This window comes from Struthio camelus, chromosome 11 (assembly GCF_040807025.1).
Source record: "Struthio camelus isolate bStrCam1 chromosome 11, bStrCam1.hap1, whole genome shotgun sequence".
Taxonomy (NCBI): Eukaryota; Metazoa; Chordata; class Aves; order Struthioniformes; family Struthionidae; genus Struthio; species Struthio camelus.
In genome coordinates this window covers 20,972,020-20,994,087 of record NC_090952.1, presented here as the reverse complement: position 1 = coordinate 20,994,087, position 22,068 = coordinate 20,972,020, and the positions used below count along the sequence as shown (strand labels likewise).

The 22,068-nt window shown below is 36.1% G+C and overlaps 1 protein-coding gene across 10 annotated transcripts in view; it reads right to left on the bottom strand.

The window, feature by feature from the left end:
* DIAPH2 (diaphanous related formin 2) overlaps window positions 1–22,068 on the bottom strand; it is a 280,711-nt gene that overhangs the window by 209,555 nt on the left and 49,088 nt on the right. For all 10 annotated transcript variants that reach the window (XR_011143401.1, XR_011143400.1, XR_011143402.1 and 7 more), the window contains 8 exons: window positions 21,079–21,187; window positions 17,189–17,299; window positions 14,887–15,005; window positions 13,895–14,011; window positions 13,123–13,241; window positions 11,364–11,428; window positions 9,432–9,536; window positions 6,338–6,652 (listed from right to left, as the gene is read on the bottom strand). Coding sequence is in view for 4 of the 10 variants with exons in the window: in XM_068956705.1 (XP_068812806.1) it covers window positions 6,338–6,652; window positions 9,432–9,536; window positions 11,364–11,428; window positions 13,123–13,241; window positions 13,895–14,011; window positions 14,887–15,005; window positions 17,189–17,299; window positions 21,079–21,187 (1,060 nt within the window). In the remaining 6 variants the exon portion in view is untranslated. The remainder of the gene's footprint in view (window positions 1–6,337; window positions 6,653–9,431; window positions 9,537–11,363; window positions 11,429–13,122; window positions 13,242–13,894; window positions 14,012–14,886; window positions 15,006–17,188; window positions 17,300–21,078; window positions 21,188–22,068) is intronic.

The window sequence follows — 22,068 nt, the reverse complement described above, 5'->3', positions numbered from 1 at the left end:
CATTTTGGGTGCAAGAATCACAAAAAATCTGTTCACAAAGATGTTATCTCAATCCATCTTAAAAATGTTCTCTTTAAGATGCTTCCTAAGGAAAATACAGTCACACCAACTATCCTCTATCTTCACAATGATTTTATCAGATCAGCTTAATACCTTCAAGTAAACCTGTGCAACTTCCTCTAAAAAATCCCAATGTAAAAAAGGGGTAAAGTTACCCAATACCAACAAGATAAGGGTTTTTGGCAAGGTAAGTTTCATAATCAGAGAATACTTTTTTACATCAACGGGCATAACTGAAAAATTTAGACAAATTTTAAGAAGAGAAATTTTTCTTCAAGTCTGAATGAGAAGTAGCTGACTGAGATAACTGTTCAGACTTTAGTTAAGTGTGCGTGTGTACATACATGTTGGATCATCTACGAAAAAAGAATAAAAAAGGCAGTTACCTGCAGAAGAGGTAGCTGCTACCTGAAGTGTTTTTAAGAGTGGAGGCAGAAAGAGGAGATAATAGAGTTTTTAGCCCAAGGAAAAGCAAAGATTACAGAAGGATGTGGGATTATAGCATGACCCAAAGTAATTATCTGCATTGAATTCATGGTATCCTCTAGTTATCAACCTAAGTTCATCCTTTGTTTCGTATGTTTGATGGGTTTCTCTTGTGCACCATGACTGAAAGTTTAAAGAGCAACAGACCTAAAAATATTAAGGTAGAACATGGAGCGGCCTATGAATTTCACAAACATGGTGCTTGGTATAAAATTTCAGTAGCACCCTGTGCTACTGTTCTACTGTTAAATCTTAAGGACTACAGAACTCTCGTCACAAAGAGGGACTACTACCATGGAGAGTTTTGGTAACTGCTGCTTCCCCACCCCTCATCCCCAATCAATTTCTTGAAATAGTCAATGAGGGGGGTCTCACATGGAATTTCAAACATTCTGACATTTGAAAGTATTGTGCTGCTTACTCTTCACTTTGACAGTAGCCAGGGGGAGGATGTCAGAAGTCCCATCATACCGGTTTTGCTAGAATTTTTTTCCAAGTGTCAGCCAAAAAGTCCCCTAATGTATCAATTATTTGTACTAGGAGGTGTTTTCATAGCCTATATGGTGCGAGAAAGTTCACTGGCTCTTGCTCATCCTTGTCGTAAATACTGGACTATGTTTTGCTCCTAAGGCAGAAGAGTTGGTTACATTTCTCCCCCGTCCCCTTCTTATGGTATATAAAGATTGCTTTCTCAAATCACTTGAAATTCACTGATCCTGTGTCTGAGATTTTCTTTTTTTGGAGTAGGTGAAGAATGTTTTCTCAGGTTAATTCAGGGTTTTTTTTGTTGTTTTGGTGGATTTTATTTATTTATTTATTTAAGTTCAGTTGCATAAATCTGTAACACAAAGAATTACATGTGATGGTCAAAAATTACCACCGATTCCCAGATTCTGAGAATATTTGCTTTTCCCAAAAGCTCAGAATTTAGACAGTGTTCAGGTTGATTTCTTTTTAACGTTTTCCATTTCAAAATGGCAAAAATATATCATCTTCCATGCTCTATTGGTAGTTTTGCTGTATTCAGATAATTTGAAGACAGGCAAATAGTAATACTATCTCTTCTCACAAATTTTGTCTTCTTACAACCTTACATTACTACAGTTCACCAACCTAGAAACACAACCTAGAACCACAGAGTTAAAACAATTACAGCTTATTAACAGAAAACTAGCCAAATCCAAGGGAAGTATGGCAGCCTTTTCTTAATTCCTAGTAGAAAGAAATTTCATTGCAGTTAACATCAGCAGTACCTCATCTAGTATTTATATCTGCAGAGTCATCAGGGGAAATGTTTTATCTTTAAAATTTTCCATTCAACAAGTTTTCCAAACAGGCTTGATAACATAACAGCAACTGAGTTTGGAACTGCCCTAGCTTTCTCTCTTGATTACCTTCTAGATAGTTCCCAAAGCCTTTTCTTCACAACTGCTGTGCACCATAATTACTTAAAGATTATAGGAGGAACGCTAATCTTTCTTGCTCTGTGTAAAGGATGGCATACCTCATTTGCAAATGCTATGCCAGGAGGGACATTTAAGAGACTAAATTATTATGTCTTTTTAAAACATTAAGCCTTTAGGAAGAATCATCATCTTAGATATGATAAATAGTTTATACTTAGTATCATTTATGTGTATAGTTTCCATTTTTCAAATGTACTAAACACTAACAGATAGACATTTACCTGAAGTGCTCTATTTGATACTAGCTTTTTTAAAAAACAATAAAAGAAAGTAGACTGCAGTAGAAGCTGAAAGCTGATTTTACTCTTCAGGAATGATTCCGCGTATCTATTTTATGTTTCCAAAACATGCTCCTATTCCAGTTTTCAAGTGTTTTCAATCATTGTTTACAAGTTTGGGACACTGGTCAAATGCCAGTAAAAACTTTGAAATTAAAGGGCTATTTAAATTCAAGCTGCAGGAAATTTGTCAATACCATAAGCCTTATCAGGATCTCACGGAAACACACAGGTCCTCCACCTTTCACCATATGATCACTGTTTTACTCTGTAGCTACTTCATCAGCTGCAGACAAGGCATTTTTTAAAACCTAACTTAATGCAACACCAACAATGAAGAGTTACAACTACATGCGCTAAATTAAGCGATAAGAATTTTATTCCTAAAATGACTGCTCCTTAAAGCGATGATCTAAATAGACTGTACTCTTTTGCAAAACGTAGAAGAGTTTTGGCACGGTTCCCAGACTACTTAAGCCAAGTATCCATCTGTAGTTACTTTCTATTATCATAGACAGTGTTCAGATATATACTTTATACATTACTTCGGTAAATATATTAATATAACTCATTTCAATGATATTGGCTGCAGTGATAAATTGATATTATAAACTAAAAATTTATTTATGAAAACACTAGCCAGATCAAATGCATAGAAGTGGCAAAATGTAAATCCGTGATGAAATCTATACTCCTTTAAGGAAAACACCACCTATGAGTAAAAAGACAGCAAACCCGTACAAAAGATTTATATCAACCTTCAGCGATCAAAGAAGGTAAGAGAAGCTAACTGACATAATATCCAAAGAACATTTTTAAAGGCTAGGCAGAAAGGCATTTCTCAGGCATTAGAGCTCCATTTTAAAAATAAAAATGGAAAAAAAAAAATCAAGAAACTACATAGTAGAAGCTATGACGATAATAATTTTCTAAACAAAAAGATAACAAGGATATTCAATGGTAAAATATTTACAGGCAGTGAAATCACCTACACTTTTTTAATTCAAGAAAAGCTCAGCATTAAAAAAGTTAAACTTTTGAAGATGAATTATTACAGTAGAAAGGATTACAAAATTGTGTAATTCAAATGATTCATAAGAGTACAGGCACTAAAACAAGTTATCCAACTAGATGAACTACAACCCCCCTCCGAAAAAGTCCTCTTGATTCTATAACTAAATAACGCCATATTCCTCAAAGAAAGAAATAAGCATCTTTATTCCCAGCATGAAAATTCTTACATTCTTGCTTCTTTTTAACAATACAACCACAGTACTTAAAACAGCCCAGCTGACTTTTCTAAAAATGCTAGTATCTTGGCATGGCAGGCAGGAGATTCAAGATATTTTGTACAGAAAACAGGAGGACTGCAAGACTCCTTTTAAATTCAGAAGCATACAAATTAACCTGTATTTTTCAAAAACACTTCAGTATTCCAGAAATATACTGAGAATTATATCCAAACAAAAAACTCTCCACCAATTTCATTTTACTGCAGCCGCTCCAGTTTCTTATAATATCACCTTGATCTACAATTCTCTATGAGGGACGTGAAATTTCCCACACAGCCATTAATGTACCGTAGCACTAAGAATATTCTGCTGGTGCTGCATGAGTCATAAGAGCCTGCGAAAGCGGTCATTACCTCTTTGGGAGGCACCAACATATTTATGCATGTTTTAAAACAAATATGTCACTGTGGGGAGACCCAGATATTTAATAAAACATTGTCCCCATGAAGAGAGAATTTAAATAAGTAAACTTAATCTTGATGCTTCTGGAACAAATACACTTGAGAAGTAAGCATATTTTAACATGCAACATCCCTCCCTTTAAATCTCAAATAGATAACTCATGAATTACTGAATCAAATAAGAGAAAATCACGTGGATGGCTCAGCACTTCTGAAGTGAGGATAACAACTACCCGCAACACTGAAGCTTGTTAACTGAAAGTAAAGATTTATAACGTCTTCTTCTCTGAGATACTCTTAATTCCTACTCCCACAACAAAGAAGGAAAGATAACATTTAACCTTACAGGCAGAATAATTTATTTGATGTGAGAATTGCAGAGTGAAAAAGACAAAGGAAATAGTTTCATATTTATTTTAACACGTGTTAAAATACATTTAAATCAGAATTACTTATTCGGAATGTCCTTCTACTTAAACATTTTGAAAATCTGTTTTTGAACTATTACTGCTAGATATATTTTCAGACTATTTTGGCATAGGTCAAAATTCAGGAGCAAAACAATAAAGGTGATAAATTATATACTTTAATTCTTCTGGTAAAAGAAGATATAAGGCTGACAACCTATGCATTTACACACAGGTTGTCAAATAGCTCTGTAGTTATCTCAGTCTTCTAGATTCCCCTTTTCAAAGTTAGTGGGATTAATCATCCATACTAATGCTCTTACTCGGTTCTCCAAGTAAAGCGCCATTTCACTATTCAACACTTCAGAATTTACAGAGGAACAAAACCTTAAGCTTACTTTTTGTTTGGAAACTCCCTTAAGATCATTTATCCAAAAATTTGAGAGAACAGTCTAGTTTCTCTCCCAACGGTAAACCCGTCATGATTAGTTCTTCAAAATTTTGCTTGAAATAATAATGGTATATATTCAGAAATGAAGAATTTATGACACAAAGCAATTTACCTTGAATCATCTAGAAAACCCCATGGTGAAAGCTAGAACTATTTCTAAACACAGTGCTTTTGCCACAACACCATAATTTTACACATATTATTAAAACTGAAATTCCATTATGTCTGACAACATAGATTAACTACGTAAGAACTGCGTGGAAAAATGATTCTGTGTTCTCGCAATATCGTGAAAACAGCCTACAAAGGACTCTTCTGCGTTTCCAGTGATGTGATTCATTTCAATGTTTTCATGTTCAAAAGAAGTAGGATGTCCAACCAGAAGCAGCATCTGGCGCAGTCTTCCAGCTCTACCCAGGACAACATCATAACATTCAAATATCTATAAGGATGCCTATCTGTATCTATATGCATTTCCACAGGTTTATTGGCTGTGAAAGAGTCTGGAAAAAAAAAACCCGTTCTGTTTCAGACTGACATTCAAATTGAGCGTTCATCAGTTGTTCTATATGAAATTACAGCTTAAGGTCAAAGACCTTAGCCACTTGTAGCCACTTAACAGCTTAATTACATCAACACTTTGATTTTACAGAGTGCTCGGTACTGATACACTTCTGAGATAGAATTTGGTTTTCAAAGAAAGCAACAGTCACTGACTGGCAGTACAAAGCTTTACTACTATAACAAAAAAAGTACTGGACACTCATCCAAACTAGTGTGAAATCCTAGAGACCAAACAGACAGTATGCGATATATGAAGGACCTTATTTGATTTGCCTTGAGAATTTTGGTGATGTAAGCATTTTTTCCACACCAAATCCCAATACACTTATGTTTTCTAGCATGAAACTCTGCTGAGCTCAAACTGCCTTTAAGATGCACTAATTTAGTCTTGATAATATATAAAATTTCCTCAAGAAAATTACTTCAAGATTCACTTAGCCTATGATAAAACCCAGCATTCATGTAAATAACTCAACCTGCTGAATAAAATGTAGTAATGTGATTTATTAAGTATCTATTTTAACCATTTGATTACTCAAATCTGCTTTAAATAAAATATTTTTACCTCTGAAGAGCTCACTTGGAAAGTCAAATATCATCTCCAGCTTAAAACATGTACAACTATTAACTCAATTATATATGAGGACAGCCACAATTCTGAGAGCTGTTAGCTAATGGCATCCCCAGGAAAGTCATACAGTGTTACAAGCTCTTGGCATCATTAACCACTTGGAGGCTCTCCCATGTTGGATGAGGTGTCTTTGAAAACTACTATCAGCTGCACCACAGCCATTACACCAGAAATGTTTTGGATAATGGATGGGATGCATTCTACAAACTTGAACCACCATTAACTTGAACCACCATGTTACTTTCTTCTCCTTCAAAAATTTCTTTTTAATGAACAGGGGGGAAAATAAGCAATGCAGTACCTTTGACCAGTTGATTCTTTTCATAGAGACTTCTGGCTTATACTTTTTCTTCTCTTTCATTCCATGCGGCAGTAATGCTGGTACCCCTGGAAGGGGAGAAGAAGTAGGAAAACCTCGAAGAGATGCTGGCATTGGAGGCCCACACAAAGGTGGGGGAGGAGGAGGAGGAGGAGGAAGTGCTGTTCCACCAGGTAACAATGGAGGTGGAGGTGGTGGTGGCGGCGGCGGCGGCGGTGGTGGCGGCGGCACCGTCTCACTTGGTGGGGGTGGAGGTATTGGTGCTCCTTCTTTCAGTTGACTCGTCAGGCCTGGACCCTGAAATTTAAAAGTATTTTTCATCCAGGAATAGTAAGAAGTTACAAATAAAGTTGAACTAACTAGGCTGCCTCATAGCCAACTGTACTTCAATAAAGTCACAATACAAAAATCCCCTTATTTAAATGAGAAACATTAACAACAGCTTATACAATGAACCATAAAACTGCCAAATAAACTAAATAACCCAGCATTTTTACAGAAATGAATTGTTTCCATTGTAAAGACAACTTAATAATAGCACTAATATTTAAGTGAACAGTATAGCATTTTATTTCTTGCCATTGTCCCCACTCAGGGTATCTTGATAAGCTGGGGCACCAAAGACGGTAGCTACAATTATGAATGCTAATAACATCAATTATTAATCTGGTGGAAAATTTTCCACAGAAATCACTGAAGGAGCTATTGCAGTGTAAGAGGTTATGACGCTACAGTTGTTCATAACTATCCTGACATCTTGTTTGGAAAAAAAGAAAAAAAAAGAATCACTTTTTTTAATCTGTCTGCTGTTGTTTCTGCACTGGTATGAAGGAAGAACAATTGCAACGTACACTCCAGTTGCAAAGAGAACAATGAACAGAAACAGCAGTGTGTTAAACCATCAGAATTGTTTCACATGATCCTAGCCTAGAGTACCAAATCCTCAAAGAATTTTCTTCTTTAAAGTATCTGCTAGAAAGTAGCAGCAGGAGCCATCCACAAACCACCACACAGTGAGTTATATTTTAACTTCTTTACAGTCTAACTGATCTTTTGTTGAAAAAATCATTGTGTGATATAGGCTGTTCATTTAATCCGATTTGCATACTCTTCTCCCAAGCTATTATATATTGTTTCTAGTTTTCTGTCAAATGAGAAAAAAAAAAAAACAAGCTGTGAAAAAACCTGAACACACCTAAAATTAAATGCCACAATATATTCTTATTCTAAGTTAGCTGGGAGTAGAAACGGGCAGTATAACAGAAAAAAAAAAGCGTAGACACTAAAAAGCTTATATATATGAATTTTAATTGTAGCATTATCGTGAATGAGCTGTAACATCTTGATAATCTGAACTAGAAGTGCAAACTTCAGTATAAATGGACTAATAATTGATTCGACTAAAAATAAATTCTTGGCTCCGCACAAGGCATGTGTTTTTGTGGGCTTTTTCATTTTTTGGGCCACAAGAAGACTGAGAGGTGATCTGATCGATGTGTACAAGTATCTGAAGGGGGACTGTCAAGAGGATGAGGCCAGCCTCTTCTCCGTGGTGCCCAGCGACAGGACAAGAGGCAACGGGCACTAACTGAACCACAGGAAGTTCCACCTGAACCTGAGAAAAAAATTCTTCACTGTGAGGGTGACAGAGCATTGGAACAGGTTGCCCAGAGAGGTGGTGGAGTCTCCTTCCCTGGAGATATTCAAAACCCGTCTGGATGTGATCCTGGGCAATGCGCTCTAGGGGACCCTGCTGGAGCAGGGAGGTTGGACTAGATGATCTCCAGAGGCCCCTTCCAACCTAAATGATTCTGTGATTCTGATTCTGTGAACTGAGAAAGTTGTAATGGAGCAATTGCTGGAGAACTCAGCAAGACAGGCTGTCAAAACATTAAAACTGATGTGAACGAAGTATGGACAGAAATGTCTGTGTGTGACATAGAGCACTAGTTACCAGAATGCTTATATTGATAAAAAGGACATGACCAAGAGCAATCCAGCTGCTAAATACCAAGTAACACGTTTTCATTAAGATGAGAAGGCCAGCGCTCTGATAAGGCCAAAGCACAGATAACTTGCCAGCAAAAGAACTACACCCTGATAGCAGGAGGATGGTAGCCAGGTTATATATGCACAGCATGTGCCACTCCCGTTCCCGTTATCCAACGGAAAGCGAGACCACAGGCATAAAGATACCCACAACGAAGAAGAAGGCAATTGGCGGCAACCTTGCCTAACATTCAAGGAGAACGAAGTAAGCCAGACTAAGGCAAAAAGATAATTGCCATAATAATTGTTGGTTCCTAAAAGGTGTAAGAGACGCGTCTAACCCCAATTCATCGTTATCAAACAATATGAACACCTAAGCGATGTTGTAAAGGGTCAACGGGCAGCACGGCTTGTCCTCTGCACCTCACAAGTGAACACAGACAGACCGCTTGGACATGTATTTTTTGGTGCTTCCAAGTGAAATTCATGAGAAAATGATTGTAAGTAAAATCAGTTTGGTTGAAAGCATCACCTTGTCCTTACGTGAGCTCCTGCACTGAGTTTTGTTACACTAATGTTACACAGTCTCATAGATAAATGTAGTACTTGTTTTAGCGAAAGCTACAGTCTGAGATCCAGAGTTCAAAAAAAATGGATGTTACTAGCCTTCATTTGCATGCATCGTCTGAAAGGTGTGTATATTATGCATATACTTTTATTTCCACCTTTGCAATTTACATACAAAGCCTTCTGAAAAAAAGCCTTCTGCAAAACATACAGAAGTAACATCAGGATATGAACAATTATTTAGAGAAAAAATTATGCTACATTGAAACTTTTTATAGCCTAAGGAAATTTTATTCTCAATAAAGCAAACATCTATGACAGGTGTTCAACACACTACTATTTGAAAAACTGCTACCTCCATTAACTATGTGTAGTGTTTTACACTGGTTTAAAAATAAATCAATACAACTATCAAATACATTTCAAATTCCGCAGACTCAGTACTCTCAAGGGCACCTTCTTTTCAATTCTAAGAAAAGTAGTTTTCAACTGTGGAACTTACTGGATTTAGTTTTATTACCTGGGTTCGGAGGTTTTTGATTTCTGTTTCAAGTTCTTTGATTTTCTCTTCTCGTTTCTGAAGCTCAGCTTGTGCCTCCTGTCGAGCTGTGAACTCTTCATCAAACTGTAATGATTAACAACCACAGAAGCATTCATCCCTTTATAGCCACGTTAGATACTATACTTTCAGGAAATCTTTGAACAATAGCACAGCTAGAACAATAGATGCACTTTTAGGTTTAAAAAAATTCTACATCTTTCCAGTATGTATTTTTCTAGTACCGCATACAAATTGTCATTAGTAAGTTATGTCACAAAACCACCCAGATCCAGATCCTTATTGTGGCATACAAAAAAAGTACATTTAACTTAAAAAAAAAAACAAAAAAAAACATTGTAGACTTCTCAAAATCCACTTGAGTATACACTCCATGGAAAGAGCTCAAGTTCGAAGAGAGATGTCTGAAGCTTCATCGGTATCATCCATAAAGTACCATAAGACAGAAAGTATCCAAAGAAGTCAGCCCTCATTTCAGTCTAACTGTCCCCGTATAAAATGAAAACATCCAGTTTATAATATTCAAATACGATTGTGAAAACTTTGTCTTACGTTTTCACCTTGCTACTGTTTGCTATGTTTAAGAGACTATTTAGCGTTCTGCAAAGGCTTCTGTTAATCATTCTTCTTCAGGACACGACAACTTATCATTGGGAAGAACACGCGTTGGCTGCCACTAGCAGAGCACATTACGGTAAAGAGGTCTGCCAGGGAAACATCACAAGTTGTTTTCTTTAAAGCCTGGATATCAATAATTGGTGTTAAAGTGGTGTCCATATTTAACATTAAAGAGAGAAAAATCTAATGACTTCATTCAATCATTCATTTGAAATTTGTAAGCGATATGAGAAGATGTGCTGCCTTTTGGCCTGGAAAAGGCTTTTTAGACCAGATCGGTGAACATCAAAACTTCGAATGCTTTTTGTACACAACACCATGCTATATGAACTTCAGTAACATTGCAGCTAATACAGTGCATTCAGTATTTCATATTCTTTTTGACAGGATACAATGAATTGAGATTAAAAATTATATAAGTAACCTGAGGAAGCATGTCATACCCAGACACTTTAAGCACAAACACCAGCACTGATTAAGCAGAAAGACTGGTATCAATTACTTCAGAAACACCCCCAAAAACTTCATTGCAAAGAAAAACTAAACTGGAACTCTTCCTAAAGAAATAATGTTAAAGGTCTAACCTCTTTCTAGCAATGAACTAAAACTTCCCTTGACTAAAATAAAACTCAGTTACCAAGTTCCTAATATAAAAAATTGGTGCAGAAGGTTAAAACTGTTAGCAAAACATGTCCCAAAAGGCACTGTAAGATTCCTAAACACGTGACTAATAAGGAAATAAATTATTTTTTTGTAATGAGGTGAAAGTAATTTATCTTGGGCACATTATAAGGAAATAAATCACTATTTTTTGTTCATTTCTCTCTCTGCGCCTAAAGACTCCATGATTTTTCAAACACGTAACGACTCTGCTTTTAGAGAAGTTTGAGCTCTAGACTAGAGCTAGACGAAAAGTTATGAACTTTTTTTTCCCCAGCCCTTTTATATTTTGGATATTTAACTAAGACTAAAATATTTTAGGAGAATATAAAATAGCAGCAAGTGGATTTTTTCTCATCAGTTATCTACAACAGAGGAATACAACAACTCAGGATATTTACAACTAACATTACTCATCAGCTTTTGAATTCAGAGCAAGCTTAAATCTGAGCCCTGCACAAGATTAAAAAACAGCTATTAACCTGCTGAAGAACATCCTGTCCGTGAGATTCACTGCTTCCCAGCTTTCTCTCAGCTTCTACTGTAAAACAAATCTATAATGTTCTTGTCAGGTTTCTATCCCCTACCTTAAAACATTGATGATATAGGACTTACCTTTTTGGAAAATTCTGCTGCTTTTTTTTCACTTTCTTCTACTTTAGCTTTGTCCACACAGGCATCTAAAGTTAAATAATTACCACACAGAAGTCATGTAAAACACATCACACCTCTGAGGTCCCTTCCAACCTCAAATTACCCTATGATCCTATGACATAAAAGCAATAGATGGAAAAAAAGAAGAAGTAAATTTAAATCACAAAGGATTTGCTTTACTTTCTCTTCCTAGCTATAATATTCAGTTAGTTTGAAACCTAAAAACCTAAGTAGCTTATATATATATATATATATGTATGTATGTATGTACACACAAGCACACACACACACACACTTTAAACAGACTGGTTTCTAGTACACTACAGAAGTGCTGTTTCACGATATGTATAATCTATCTATACCGTTAGCAACTATCAAAAAGTGCAGTACCACTGTCTCCCATAAATTATGCATTTCTGTCACCACCCTGATTAATAATTAGGCAACCATAGCGAACTAGCAGGCTGATATGTTACCAAATAGTGGTGATTTTTCTTGTTTTGATCAGCAAAATCAGTAAATATAAAAAAGGGGTAAGAACACGTGACCAGGAAAGTTGAAGACAAATCCTTATAGAGTTGTTATGTTCATTCTCTAACAAATTAGTGTTTGCATGTGATGATTTTTGCCCTTCTCCTTTACATGAACTTACTACTAAATAAAAGATGAAAACGTAGAATTTAACATTAGAATGAAGTGATAGCTCCTTCAGGGTTAAATCAGAAGGCCCCCCTTTAACATAAGAAATCCAAATAGAAGCGTTTTCTTATTTGCATAAAATTATTCTCTAGGCTTCTAAAAGAAAATGTGGGCAGATTGTAAAGCAGATCCCTTCACTGAACAGTGATATAAGCCATTTCTATTGACTTTTCATGGAGTGCAAAATCAAAACGTTTTAAGTGAAGTAAACATGATTAACTGCGTATTATAAATAGGAACTAGCATAGAGAGACAAAACAGTTAACCCTACAACTGGTAGATCAGTGGAAACTGATCAAGTAAGATCAAGTGATCAGGTTCCTAACTCATAACTGAATAAGAGAACGCAGGTAGGTACTTTCTAAAAAGCAAAATTTTTTCACAAGTCAACCTGTACAACAATATTCCTTTCTTCCCTTTGTCTTACTGCCAAAAATATTCTCCTAAATGTAGATAGTCTCAAATAACAACTACTTCCCCATAGGAAGTATTTACTCCAGGGATGGCACTGTATTGCAAGAAAGCAGTCAATTCCACAAACAAACAAAAAAACCAAATAAAACAAAAACCCCAGACTTTAAATGCTGATAATGGTCATTTGCATGATTGTATGATACTTATCTGCTTCTTCCCCAAACATGTGCATCCTCAGTCCTCTAATGTTTCAACTAATTAGTTTACCTTACTAAGTAACCTTAAATACTTGGTTACAGAAAATACTCTGCAACTTAAACACATAAGAATTATAAATCCATTATTAATTAATGCTAACCTAAATCTTAAGATTTGCAACAGGCCAGAAATTCATAAAATTTTGAACAAACAATTTTTAATTATTACGATTATAAAACTCAGATAGAAGTCAAAATAAAGCTGGAGAAGTAAACCTCAACTATGTCATTTCTTAAAGGCTGGAGAGCTTGATTTGGCCATGGATTTCTAACTTACACAAATATTTCCAGAAAATGGAGCAAATACACACAGCCAAAGAAAAACGTAAAGTTGATTGCAGTATACAAACCAATAAGATGAGTAAGATCCACGTCCAGTCTTCCTCTACATTTAAAATCTGGGTCCATTCCACTGCAGTGCAATACTATCTGTGAAATGCATTCTTCTATTATCTTGTAATACTGAGGTCTGACAAAGAAGACATTTTACAAGATAATTTATGCAACGAGGAAGGGAAAAAGGCCAGCTATAACTCCCAATACATGAATTACACAATTGCCAGTAAAAGGCTCCAATGAAAAGGCTTATTTGTATGTTGGCCAACGCTATCGTCAGTTTCTCAAAGAGATATCTGAAAAAATTGAAAACTCCACGAAACATAGCATGCTTCCAGTTTATATTTTGCTCCTAGTTTATACTTTGCCAGACAATAAGCAACAAAACAGATAACTTATTAAATAATATTAATATACGCTGCAGTAATTATTTAGCAGATTCTCAATACACTGAATTCCATTCCACTATCCAATTACTTATCAAATTAGTTAATCAATAACTTAATTGTCTGATATACATTTCCATACTACCTCATCAGGAACCTCTAAGATTACAGGATTCCGTGCTCAAAATTATCCGCTCTTACCAGGCAAGACACTATATCTCAATTTCACATGGCAAAGTTGTCAGAGCAGAAAACAATCAATCTTTTTTTTTTATCATCCCTTTACAATAAAGCACTATTTTTTAAAACAAGACTTTGTATGCAGTACTTTTATACTGTTAAAGGTATTATTCTTCCCCTTCTCCCCATTTCAAATTCAGCCAAGATAGCTGATTCTTACCGGACATAATAATCATTCCTGATGAGAAGGAAATGTTGGAGAATTGACAAGAAGTAGTTTTCAGAAGATGTATCTTTCAACATATTATACAACAGATGATATACTTCATTAATATCAGTGCAAATATTGTCAAGGAAATGCACGAGGATTAAAGAAGTTCCCTATATGAGCAGTCTTATAATTAATATAAAACTCTTCAACATCCTGAACTACTACCCTTATTACTAAATACCCTTTTCTAGCAACAATTATCCACGGAACCTTTGTTCCCTGTTGAACAATTAAAATATGCTTTATACCTACTGAGAGAAATTGCACCGTTTACTTATTATCATAAAATCCTATGAGCATATTTCACACAGTTTTCATTTTTATTTTGAAATAAGTCTGTTTATTGTCAAAAAGTACACTGGTTAATCATTTTAATTTCTTAAAGACGACAACTCCCAGAAGTTCTGTACTGCAACAACATTACTTGCTATTGATTTTATACTCCCTTCATCAGTACCCACGTTTCTCTGTTTCCGCAGTACTAATTGCCACTTTTTCAAATTCACACCAAGGTCAAGCAAGTGTTCTGAACTCTCGTAACTTGAATTTTACTGCCTCTTCACATTTACAGAAGGCATGCATCCTGAAAAATTGTTCTAAATTAGCTATCAACCTGTCATTTTTCTTCAGTCTTAAAATTCAAGTGTAATTTTACATCTTTACGTGTCATACACCAACAGAGTATTTAGTTTAATAAATGGCATTTATGAAAAATTAATTCAGTTCCTAATGACTTGCATTTAACAGATATCTATCAATATAGATGCTAACTTTCTAACTACATTTCTAACCAAAAAAAAAAAAAAAAGGAATGAAATCTACTTGTGAAAATCCTTGGGAAGATATGCAATTCTGCAAATCAGCTGCATGTGGAGAAGGCTACTTTGAGTTTAATAAAATTATTAATCAATATGCTAGAACACCATTTCTATAAAGGATATTCCATTTCAGCTCTGATATCACTGAGACGATGTGACAGCTCAATTAGGTCTTCTTCTTTGTTTTCATCAAAAACTTTTAACTGAATATCCAGCTCTTCATTTTCCTTATCTTTCAAGTCCTATTTTTCAAGGCACAGTGTATCTTAATTTTCCATTTTTTCCTTAAAGCAACAATTTCCCTCCCTTCAAAGATTACATGATTGCAAAATATAATACATTAACCTTTTGAGCAGAAAATATACATTTAAAAAGAAATAAGTAGTAGCTTATTTTTCTAAATACTATTGCACAGCTGATAAAAAAGCAAAAATACCAGTCAATACAGCAGGCAGAGGCTGTAAAAGAAATAAAAGACCTTCTAATAGAGTTGAGTTCTCTTAACAGAAAAGAGCTGACAATTCAGTCTTGTCAATGTCAGTTCTTTTAAAAAAAAAAAATGCACAAGAATATTTCTAGACATGAAGGAAAGCAAGCTAAAGCCAGCTAAGGAAGGATCAAGAAGTGCAAATGAGGGAGGCTTACAACTTTCGTTATCAAAAGTTCATTTAGATCATACTATAAAAACCATCTATAGTGCATTTTCAAAAATACTTACATGAGAAGTAAAAAAACCAAAAGAAATTGGTATTTGGAGGTTAAAAAAAAAAAAAAAAGGAAAAAAAACGTGTTCCTTATCAGAAATGCACAACAATTTCTCCAATACACTTAAGAGGCAAGTTCAGTTTCCTACTGGGCACATCACACGAAAAGCAACTCTAGTTCAAAGCCATTAAATGCAAGCACGCTGCACGCTTCAAATGAAAACTAGCCTGCAACTGGACATGCACAACTGGACGCTAATTGAATATACCCCGGAAAAAGTGGAACTCATACTAATTCTAATGTTTGAAAGCCAGAGAAGCGCATTTTGTATTTGGACAGAGAAAGAGACCAAGAATTATGGATCCTCCTCCCAAACTTTTCTTATTCTAGAAACTTTTACTCACTTAAAAGTTGCTTGAAAAGTTTCCCCTAAGCACAGATAAGAGCACAAAAGTCTTAAAATGCTTTATCATCAATAAAGTTGCTTTGTAATGCAAAAAATCTGCTCTACCTTGTATATTCATTCCCTGCAGAATTAATGAGCTGAGCTCAATATATATGTTGTAATTAACAGTACATTAAGAATAAACAAACAGCAAAATAGCATTGGCTGTTTTTAATTGATATTACAGCTTTCATGAAATATTAAATAATTAACCTTACTGACTAGAGGCAGAATTTCAACACAATAGTTCTTCAATATATTTTAGAAATAGGCTTTTGTTTTTACTAAATCTTAATTGCTTTTAAACTCAAGTGATGTTAGTACATTATTAAGTTTTCTATCATGAATTATTACAGTTCAGGTTATTTGCACCTCCATCCCACCCCCCCCCCCCACCCCGGGCAATTCTTAAGTTTTGGAAATATTTAGTGATTGTATAAAGATTAACCTGCAGTCAGCAAAAAAAAAAAAAAAAGAAAAAAAAGAAAGACTAAAAATCAAAAGACACTAAAAGAGTTTTTTAAGCTTTCAGATATTCTGCAGTAAATAAAACCAGCATATCATATTAAGGTTTCTACATCATATAAAACTTGAAGCTTCATGAACATACCCTAAGAAAATCTGACACATACAAATCAGTAACAAAGTTGAATGTGCTAAAAACTAAAGGATTTTATTCCCGACAAATACTGATGATGCAAAACCCGGTATCTTAAAAGTGAAACTATTTCAGACAAAAGTAAGCAGGTACTGGTTTTTTTACCTCACGTTTTTTGTGGCAAAATGCTCAGTAGCTTAATTACACCTTATAACTAATATATATATTATTATATCAAAACAGTTTCTTGGTTGAGAGGAATAAAAAAAACCACCTACCCTTGCAATGACACTCCTAAGCAATTATACTCATTCTGCCTATTTAGATGCCTATCCTAATTCAATTTCTAATATATACTGACTAGTTCCCAGGTGCCATTCTGGTCTACACAACTAATGAAAGCCTAAATCATCCTTTTCACTATACTTTTACAACGTACACAAACTAAAATTGATATGTTTCAAAACATTACTGCATCTTAACTGCTAGCTGAAAGTAATAAAACTATTTGCAGCAGCTATGCAGAACACAAAAGTAGATTTGGATTGATAGTCCTTTCTAGGTCTGGCCTCCCCAAGCCCCAACCTTTCACTGGCACTGAGAAGACAGTTTAGTTACTTTCAACAACGGCAGATTGTTCATTGTGATCCATTCCTTTATACAGACAAACTACTTACAGGCAATATTTTTTTCAGTCCACAACGTAAGAACTCATTTCTCAAGTGTATCCTGAAATCAAGATCTTCTGGAGATGTAACAAGGGCATTGATGAACTGCATACAGGCTACCTATAATCAGAAATATAGGCAAAAGCTTTTACTAAGAATGGAATGAAAACAAATACTTATTGTCTTTGACTATTCAGTTTACTCAAGTTATAAAAACAGATGTCAAGACATAGACATTGCCATAAAAACAATAACAAAACTCCAGGACACAAGTAAAACTACAGCTCCATCTAATGTCGTAACTACAAAAGAGACGATAGCAGGCTGGTTACATCAACCTCTGAATGCGTGTGTCGGTATTACAACACAAACTCAAGGAGAAGTAATTACAGTGGTACCAAATGTATTGTTTCACGTGTATATAACATCCGGCTTCAGTTAATATAAGCAACATCAAATACCGCTCTGTTTTAGCATTGCCCTTCTGCTATTTCAAAATCGTATCACCTGTAAAGGATCAAGCTTTATTTCAGAAAGCTATTCCCACGCTACATATCCACACTTCTACTCCTTCTCTTCCTCTTTAGCATTCTCCACTTTGAACGTAACTTGCTTTTGCAGCAACGAGAGATTATAAATAAAGAATCAACAAAAATAAAATCATCAGGTGTGTATTTTCTGCTCCTGCATAGCATTTTTGTAAAATGTCTGAAGTCTCAGGCTACTGGCTAATGTTTTAACTGAACAGCTGTGCGTTTTAATTGATTTATTTTAAAACAGGCAGACAATAGCATAATGCCAAAAGTGCTGATACGTTAGAACGGGACTTCAGGGAAATACCCAGTTTAGCAAAAGATGCTTACTGCAAATAGAAGTAGCATGGCAGAGCGGAGGGAATCTATAGCTGCTGGACAAAAAGAAGCGAGATAAAAACCCCTTCCAGTTTTAATTACATTCGCTATTTAGTTTTAATGGAACACCTTAAGGAGTCTTAAATTTCTATCAAAACTCACTTTGAAAGGCACTCCCTTTACATATAGCTGCATCTCCAGATAATGCAGTATCATCATGCTTGCTTGAATAATACTTGCTATGTTACTACTATGACATAACTTAACGAGGCAAACTACATGTCCAATCAGAAATTAATAGAGAGAAGAGGCGCCATCTGCTATGATTGTTTTTGCCAGAAGAGATTCTGGCTTAATGGTTTATGCTACTGCATTACAAGTAAAGAACGCTTTTGTCAGGAACAAGTTAATGACTCTTGCAATTATGCCTTTATTGAAGTGTAAGTATTTTTTTATCGAGGGGATCGTAAAGTGGGAGACGCCTTCAAAATGAATTTCCTTTGTGATAGCATCAGTAGGACTAATACCAGTATTAATACGTATCATTAATATTAATTTAAGAGGTAAGGCTTAGGTACGTTACAAATTATCTACATAAAGGCAACCAACCACTTCAGTTAAAGATGCTTTCAAAAACAGTGCACAGATTCCGCCTAACCAGAGAAAAGTATTGATCTCAGCTTCCTCTAAGCTAGCTTTTCAGAAATTCCAGTATTAACGGCCTCTGGTACTTGTCAAACATTGTCACCTACGTTTCAATATTCATCCTGTTAGTACTAACAAATAATTTGCTTATTTATGAAATAGCAATTTAAAAAACACTGGAAGAAATTTTGCAGGTATGCTTTATAACTAATTCTCTACTCATAAACAACAGAAATAAAGTCATTCCTCACGGACTACTGCATTTGAGTTGCATTGTGGGTTTTTCCACATTACAAGCTAGAAGAATTTTCACACTTGTATTGAAGAGTTTTGAGTTGCAAACTGTCGTGTCATCCAACTTTTACTGTGACGCTTCTATATAAACATTGTGGGCTGAGACTTTCAAAACTGACAAATTTCAAAGCAGAACATAAACCTTATTTTGCAGAAATTGCCACCAAATGTATTCTTCGAAAAAAGCATTACCTAAATTCCTATAGCACTGCTTGCAAGCAGATAAGAATAAAATCTATAGAAATTTGTACCTTAGCAATACAAAATATGACTATAAAGACTATATGCTAAAAACAAAGTCATTCTTCAATAGGATATTCAGGCACTTTGTCTCTATGCAAACACTCATGACATATGACTCATGACATGCGAAGTGACACTTGACACGACATGTGACATGAGGCACAACTGATGCCATGACACAACACATGACATGAAGTGACACATGAAATGACATGTGACAGTGTGATATATGAAGCAACAGGTGATGCAGAATGTCATGTGTCACATGAAGTGTCAATGGTCACGTATCACATGTATGGTATGTTATGTCACTGCACATATGAAGTGACACAGCATGTCCTATATTACATGACCTAGCCATATCCTATGTCATGCCTCATGAGACATGTCATGTGCCATGGGTCACATGTCACATTCCAGGCATCACATGTCACTGATGCATCATATCACAGGTCACATGTCACCTGGTATGTCATGTAATGTGCCTTATCACATGTGCTATGATATGACATGCAACATGGGATAGTAGCAACATGGGATACAAAACAACATGTAGCACATGACATGAGAGAACATATGACATACAAAACTTCACATGTCACAAGTCATCTGTTGCATGCCACATGATCTGTCACAGGTAACTTGGGGGCGATATGGGCAAATGGAGGCATATGTGTGGGGAAACAGGCACAATATGTGGCAGGGAGATGATAAGTATGTTGGGGGAGCAGGTCATAAGTGAGGCAAGGGCATCTTATGTGCCAGGGGGATGCGTGATAAGTTGGCGGGGGGGGGGCAGAATGTGTGGCAGGCGGTCATGATACATGGTCAGTGGAGTGTGATACATCGGAACGGTGGGGTAGTAAGTGGCAGGAGGGGTGATGTGTGATGGGGGTGTGATACTTAGGCAGGAGAGGGCGATATGCCAAAAGGGGATGTGAGAAGTAGCAGGGGAGCATGTTATATCAGAATGGGGCATGATTGGCAGGGAGGCACAATATTCCAGAATGGGGTGTGATACACCAAAAGGGGGCATACAAATTGGCAGGGAGGGGTGATAATCAGAGGGTCATAATAAGTGGCAAGGAGGCCTAATAAGTGGTGGGAGGGAGATATATCAGAAGGGGCCATAAGTAGTGGAGAGAGCATGACAGGTAGGAAGGAGGTGCGATAAGAGGTCAAGAGGCCATGATATGTTGGCCAGGGGGTGGATAATAAGTAGCAGGGGGGCGTGATATGTAGGAATAGGGCGTGATATGGAAAGTGGCAGGAGGATGACACATGGGGGAGACATGTGGCCAGGAGGGGTGATACACTGGAACGGTGGGGTGATAAGCAACAGGAAGATGATAAGCGGCAGGGGCATGATATATTGGAATGAGGGAGTGAAAAGTGGTGGGGGGGAGAGATAACATGCAGGGAGCATGACACATAGCAGGGCCATGGTATGTTGGAAGGGCGGCATGATTACTTTTGAGAGGGGGCCATACATCAGAACGGGGGCATGATGAATGGCGGGGAAGTGGTATGTCTGAACAGAGGCATGATAAGTGGTGGTAGGAGACTATATGAGTCTAGTGGGGTGTAATATGTTGGATGAAGGGTGGGACATGTGGCAGGGCATGATATGTCAGAAGGGGTATGACGTGTGCAGGGGGGGCAGAGTGGTGATATGCCACAACAGGAGCATGATCCATGGTAAGGGGAAACATATGGCACATCATGTTGCATGTTTTATTACACAATGCAGCTAAAACATTTTGCTGGAAAAACAAGTCTTAGAGTCGTCATACAGTCACATACAGTCTTCTTCTATTTCATATTATTTCTGAAGTATCAAAAGCGTACAGAAAAAAGTCAACACACCTGCAGTTGTAAAAACTCATGGTTCTCCAGCCCTTCAACAATTTGCGAAAAGCGTTCTCTATTGCGCCGCTCAGCAGCAGTCGTTATGGCTCCTAAAAGTTTGTCAAGACTACAGGGAAAGATAAACTGTCAAAAGCTTACCATAGTCAACATTCCCATTTTGAAGACGTTTAGCCCACTCTTTACTGAACTCAAGCATTTAGTGCACTGATAGATACTATAAATGCATTTATCTACGGTTTTTTAGTTAAGCTGAAAACAAATCAAAGAACAAATGTTAAGCTATCTGTGAGTTTACAGTTAAAGTAAGGAAAGTAAATTTCTATTGGGACATTCAGATAAGAAACAAGTAAATATGTTTGAAGAAAAACAAGAACTGTCTTTGCAACACTGTGCGTTTGTTACAAGGAGAAAAGTTTGATATTGGGGAATTCTAGTTGTCTTTTCAGAAACCAAAATTATTTATTTACTGTACATAAGATGGGGAATTTGCTTTTTTGAACCTTCAGTAAACTAACACACTCAACAATTCAAAGTACACTTACATCCACACATGATCTTTGTTTTAAAAAGCTCGTAGAGAACATGCTACATAACTTAATTCCGTAACCTGAATTATTTAAGACTTCAAGTGTAAGTGCAACTCTTCTGACTTGCTCATATTAGCTATGTTTAAGTAGAGGGGAGATCCTTTGATAAAATCCATCATCTTTTTATAATAGTTGTTTTTTTAACTAATGATAAACCTCTACATGCAGTGTCATACCAGTTATTTTGAAAAATAATTACTTCATCTTCCCCTCCTCAGGATAAGATAATTAATGGGACTGATAATTAATGGATAAGATCATTAATGGGTTTATGTTAGGTCCCAGCCTAACATCCATTGATCTAAGTTGTCCTTAAATGACAACTGACAAGAAAGCCCACAACCTCCTGTGGCAACCCATTCCTTCAGTTCTATACAACATTAGAAAACTTTTTCCCTCA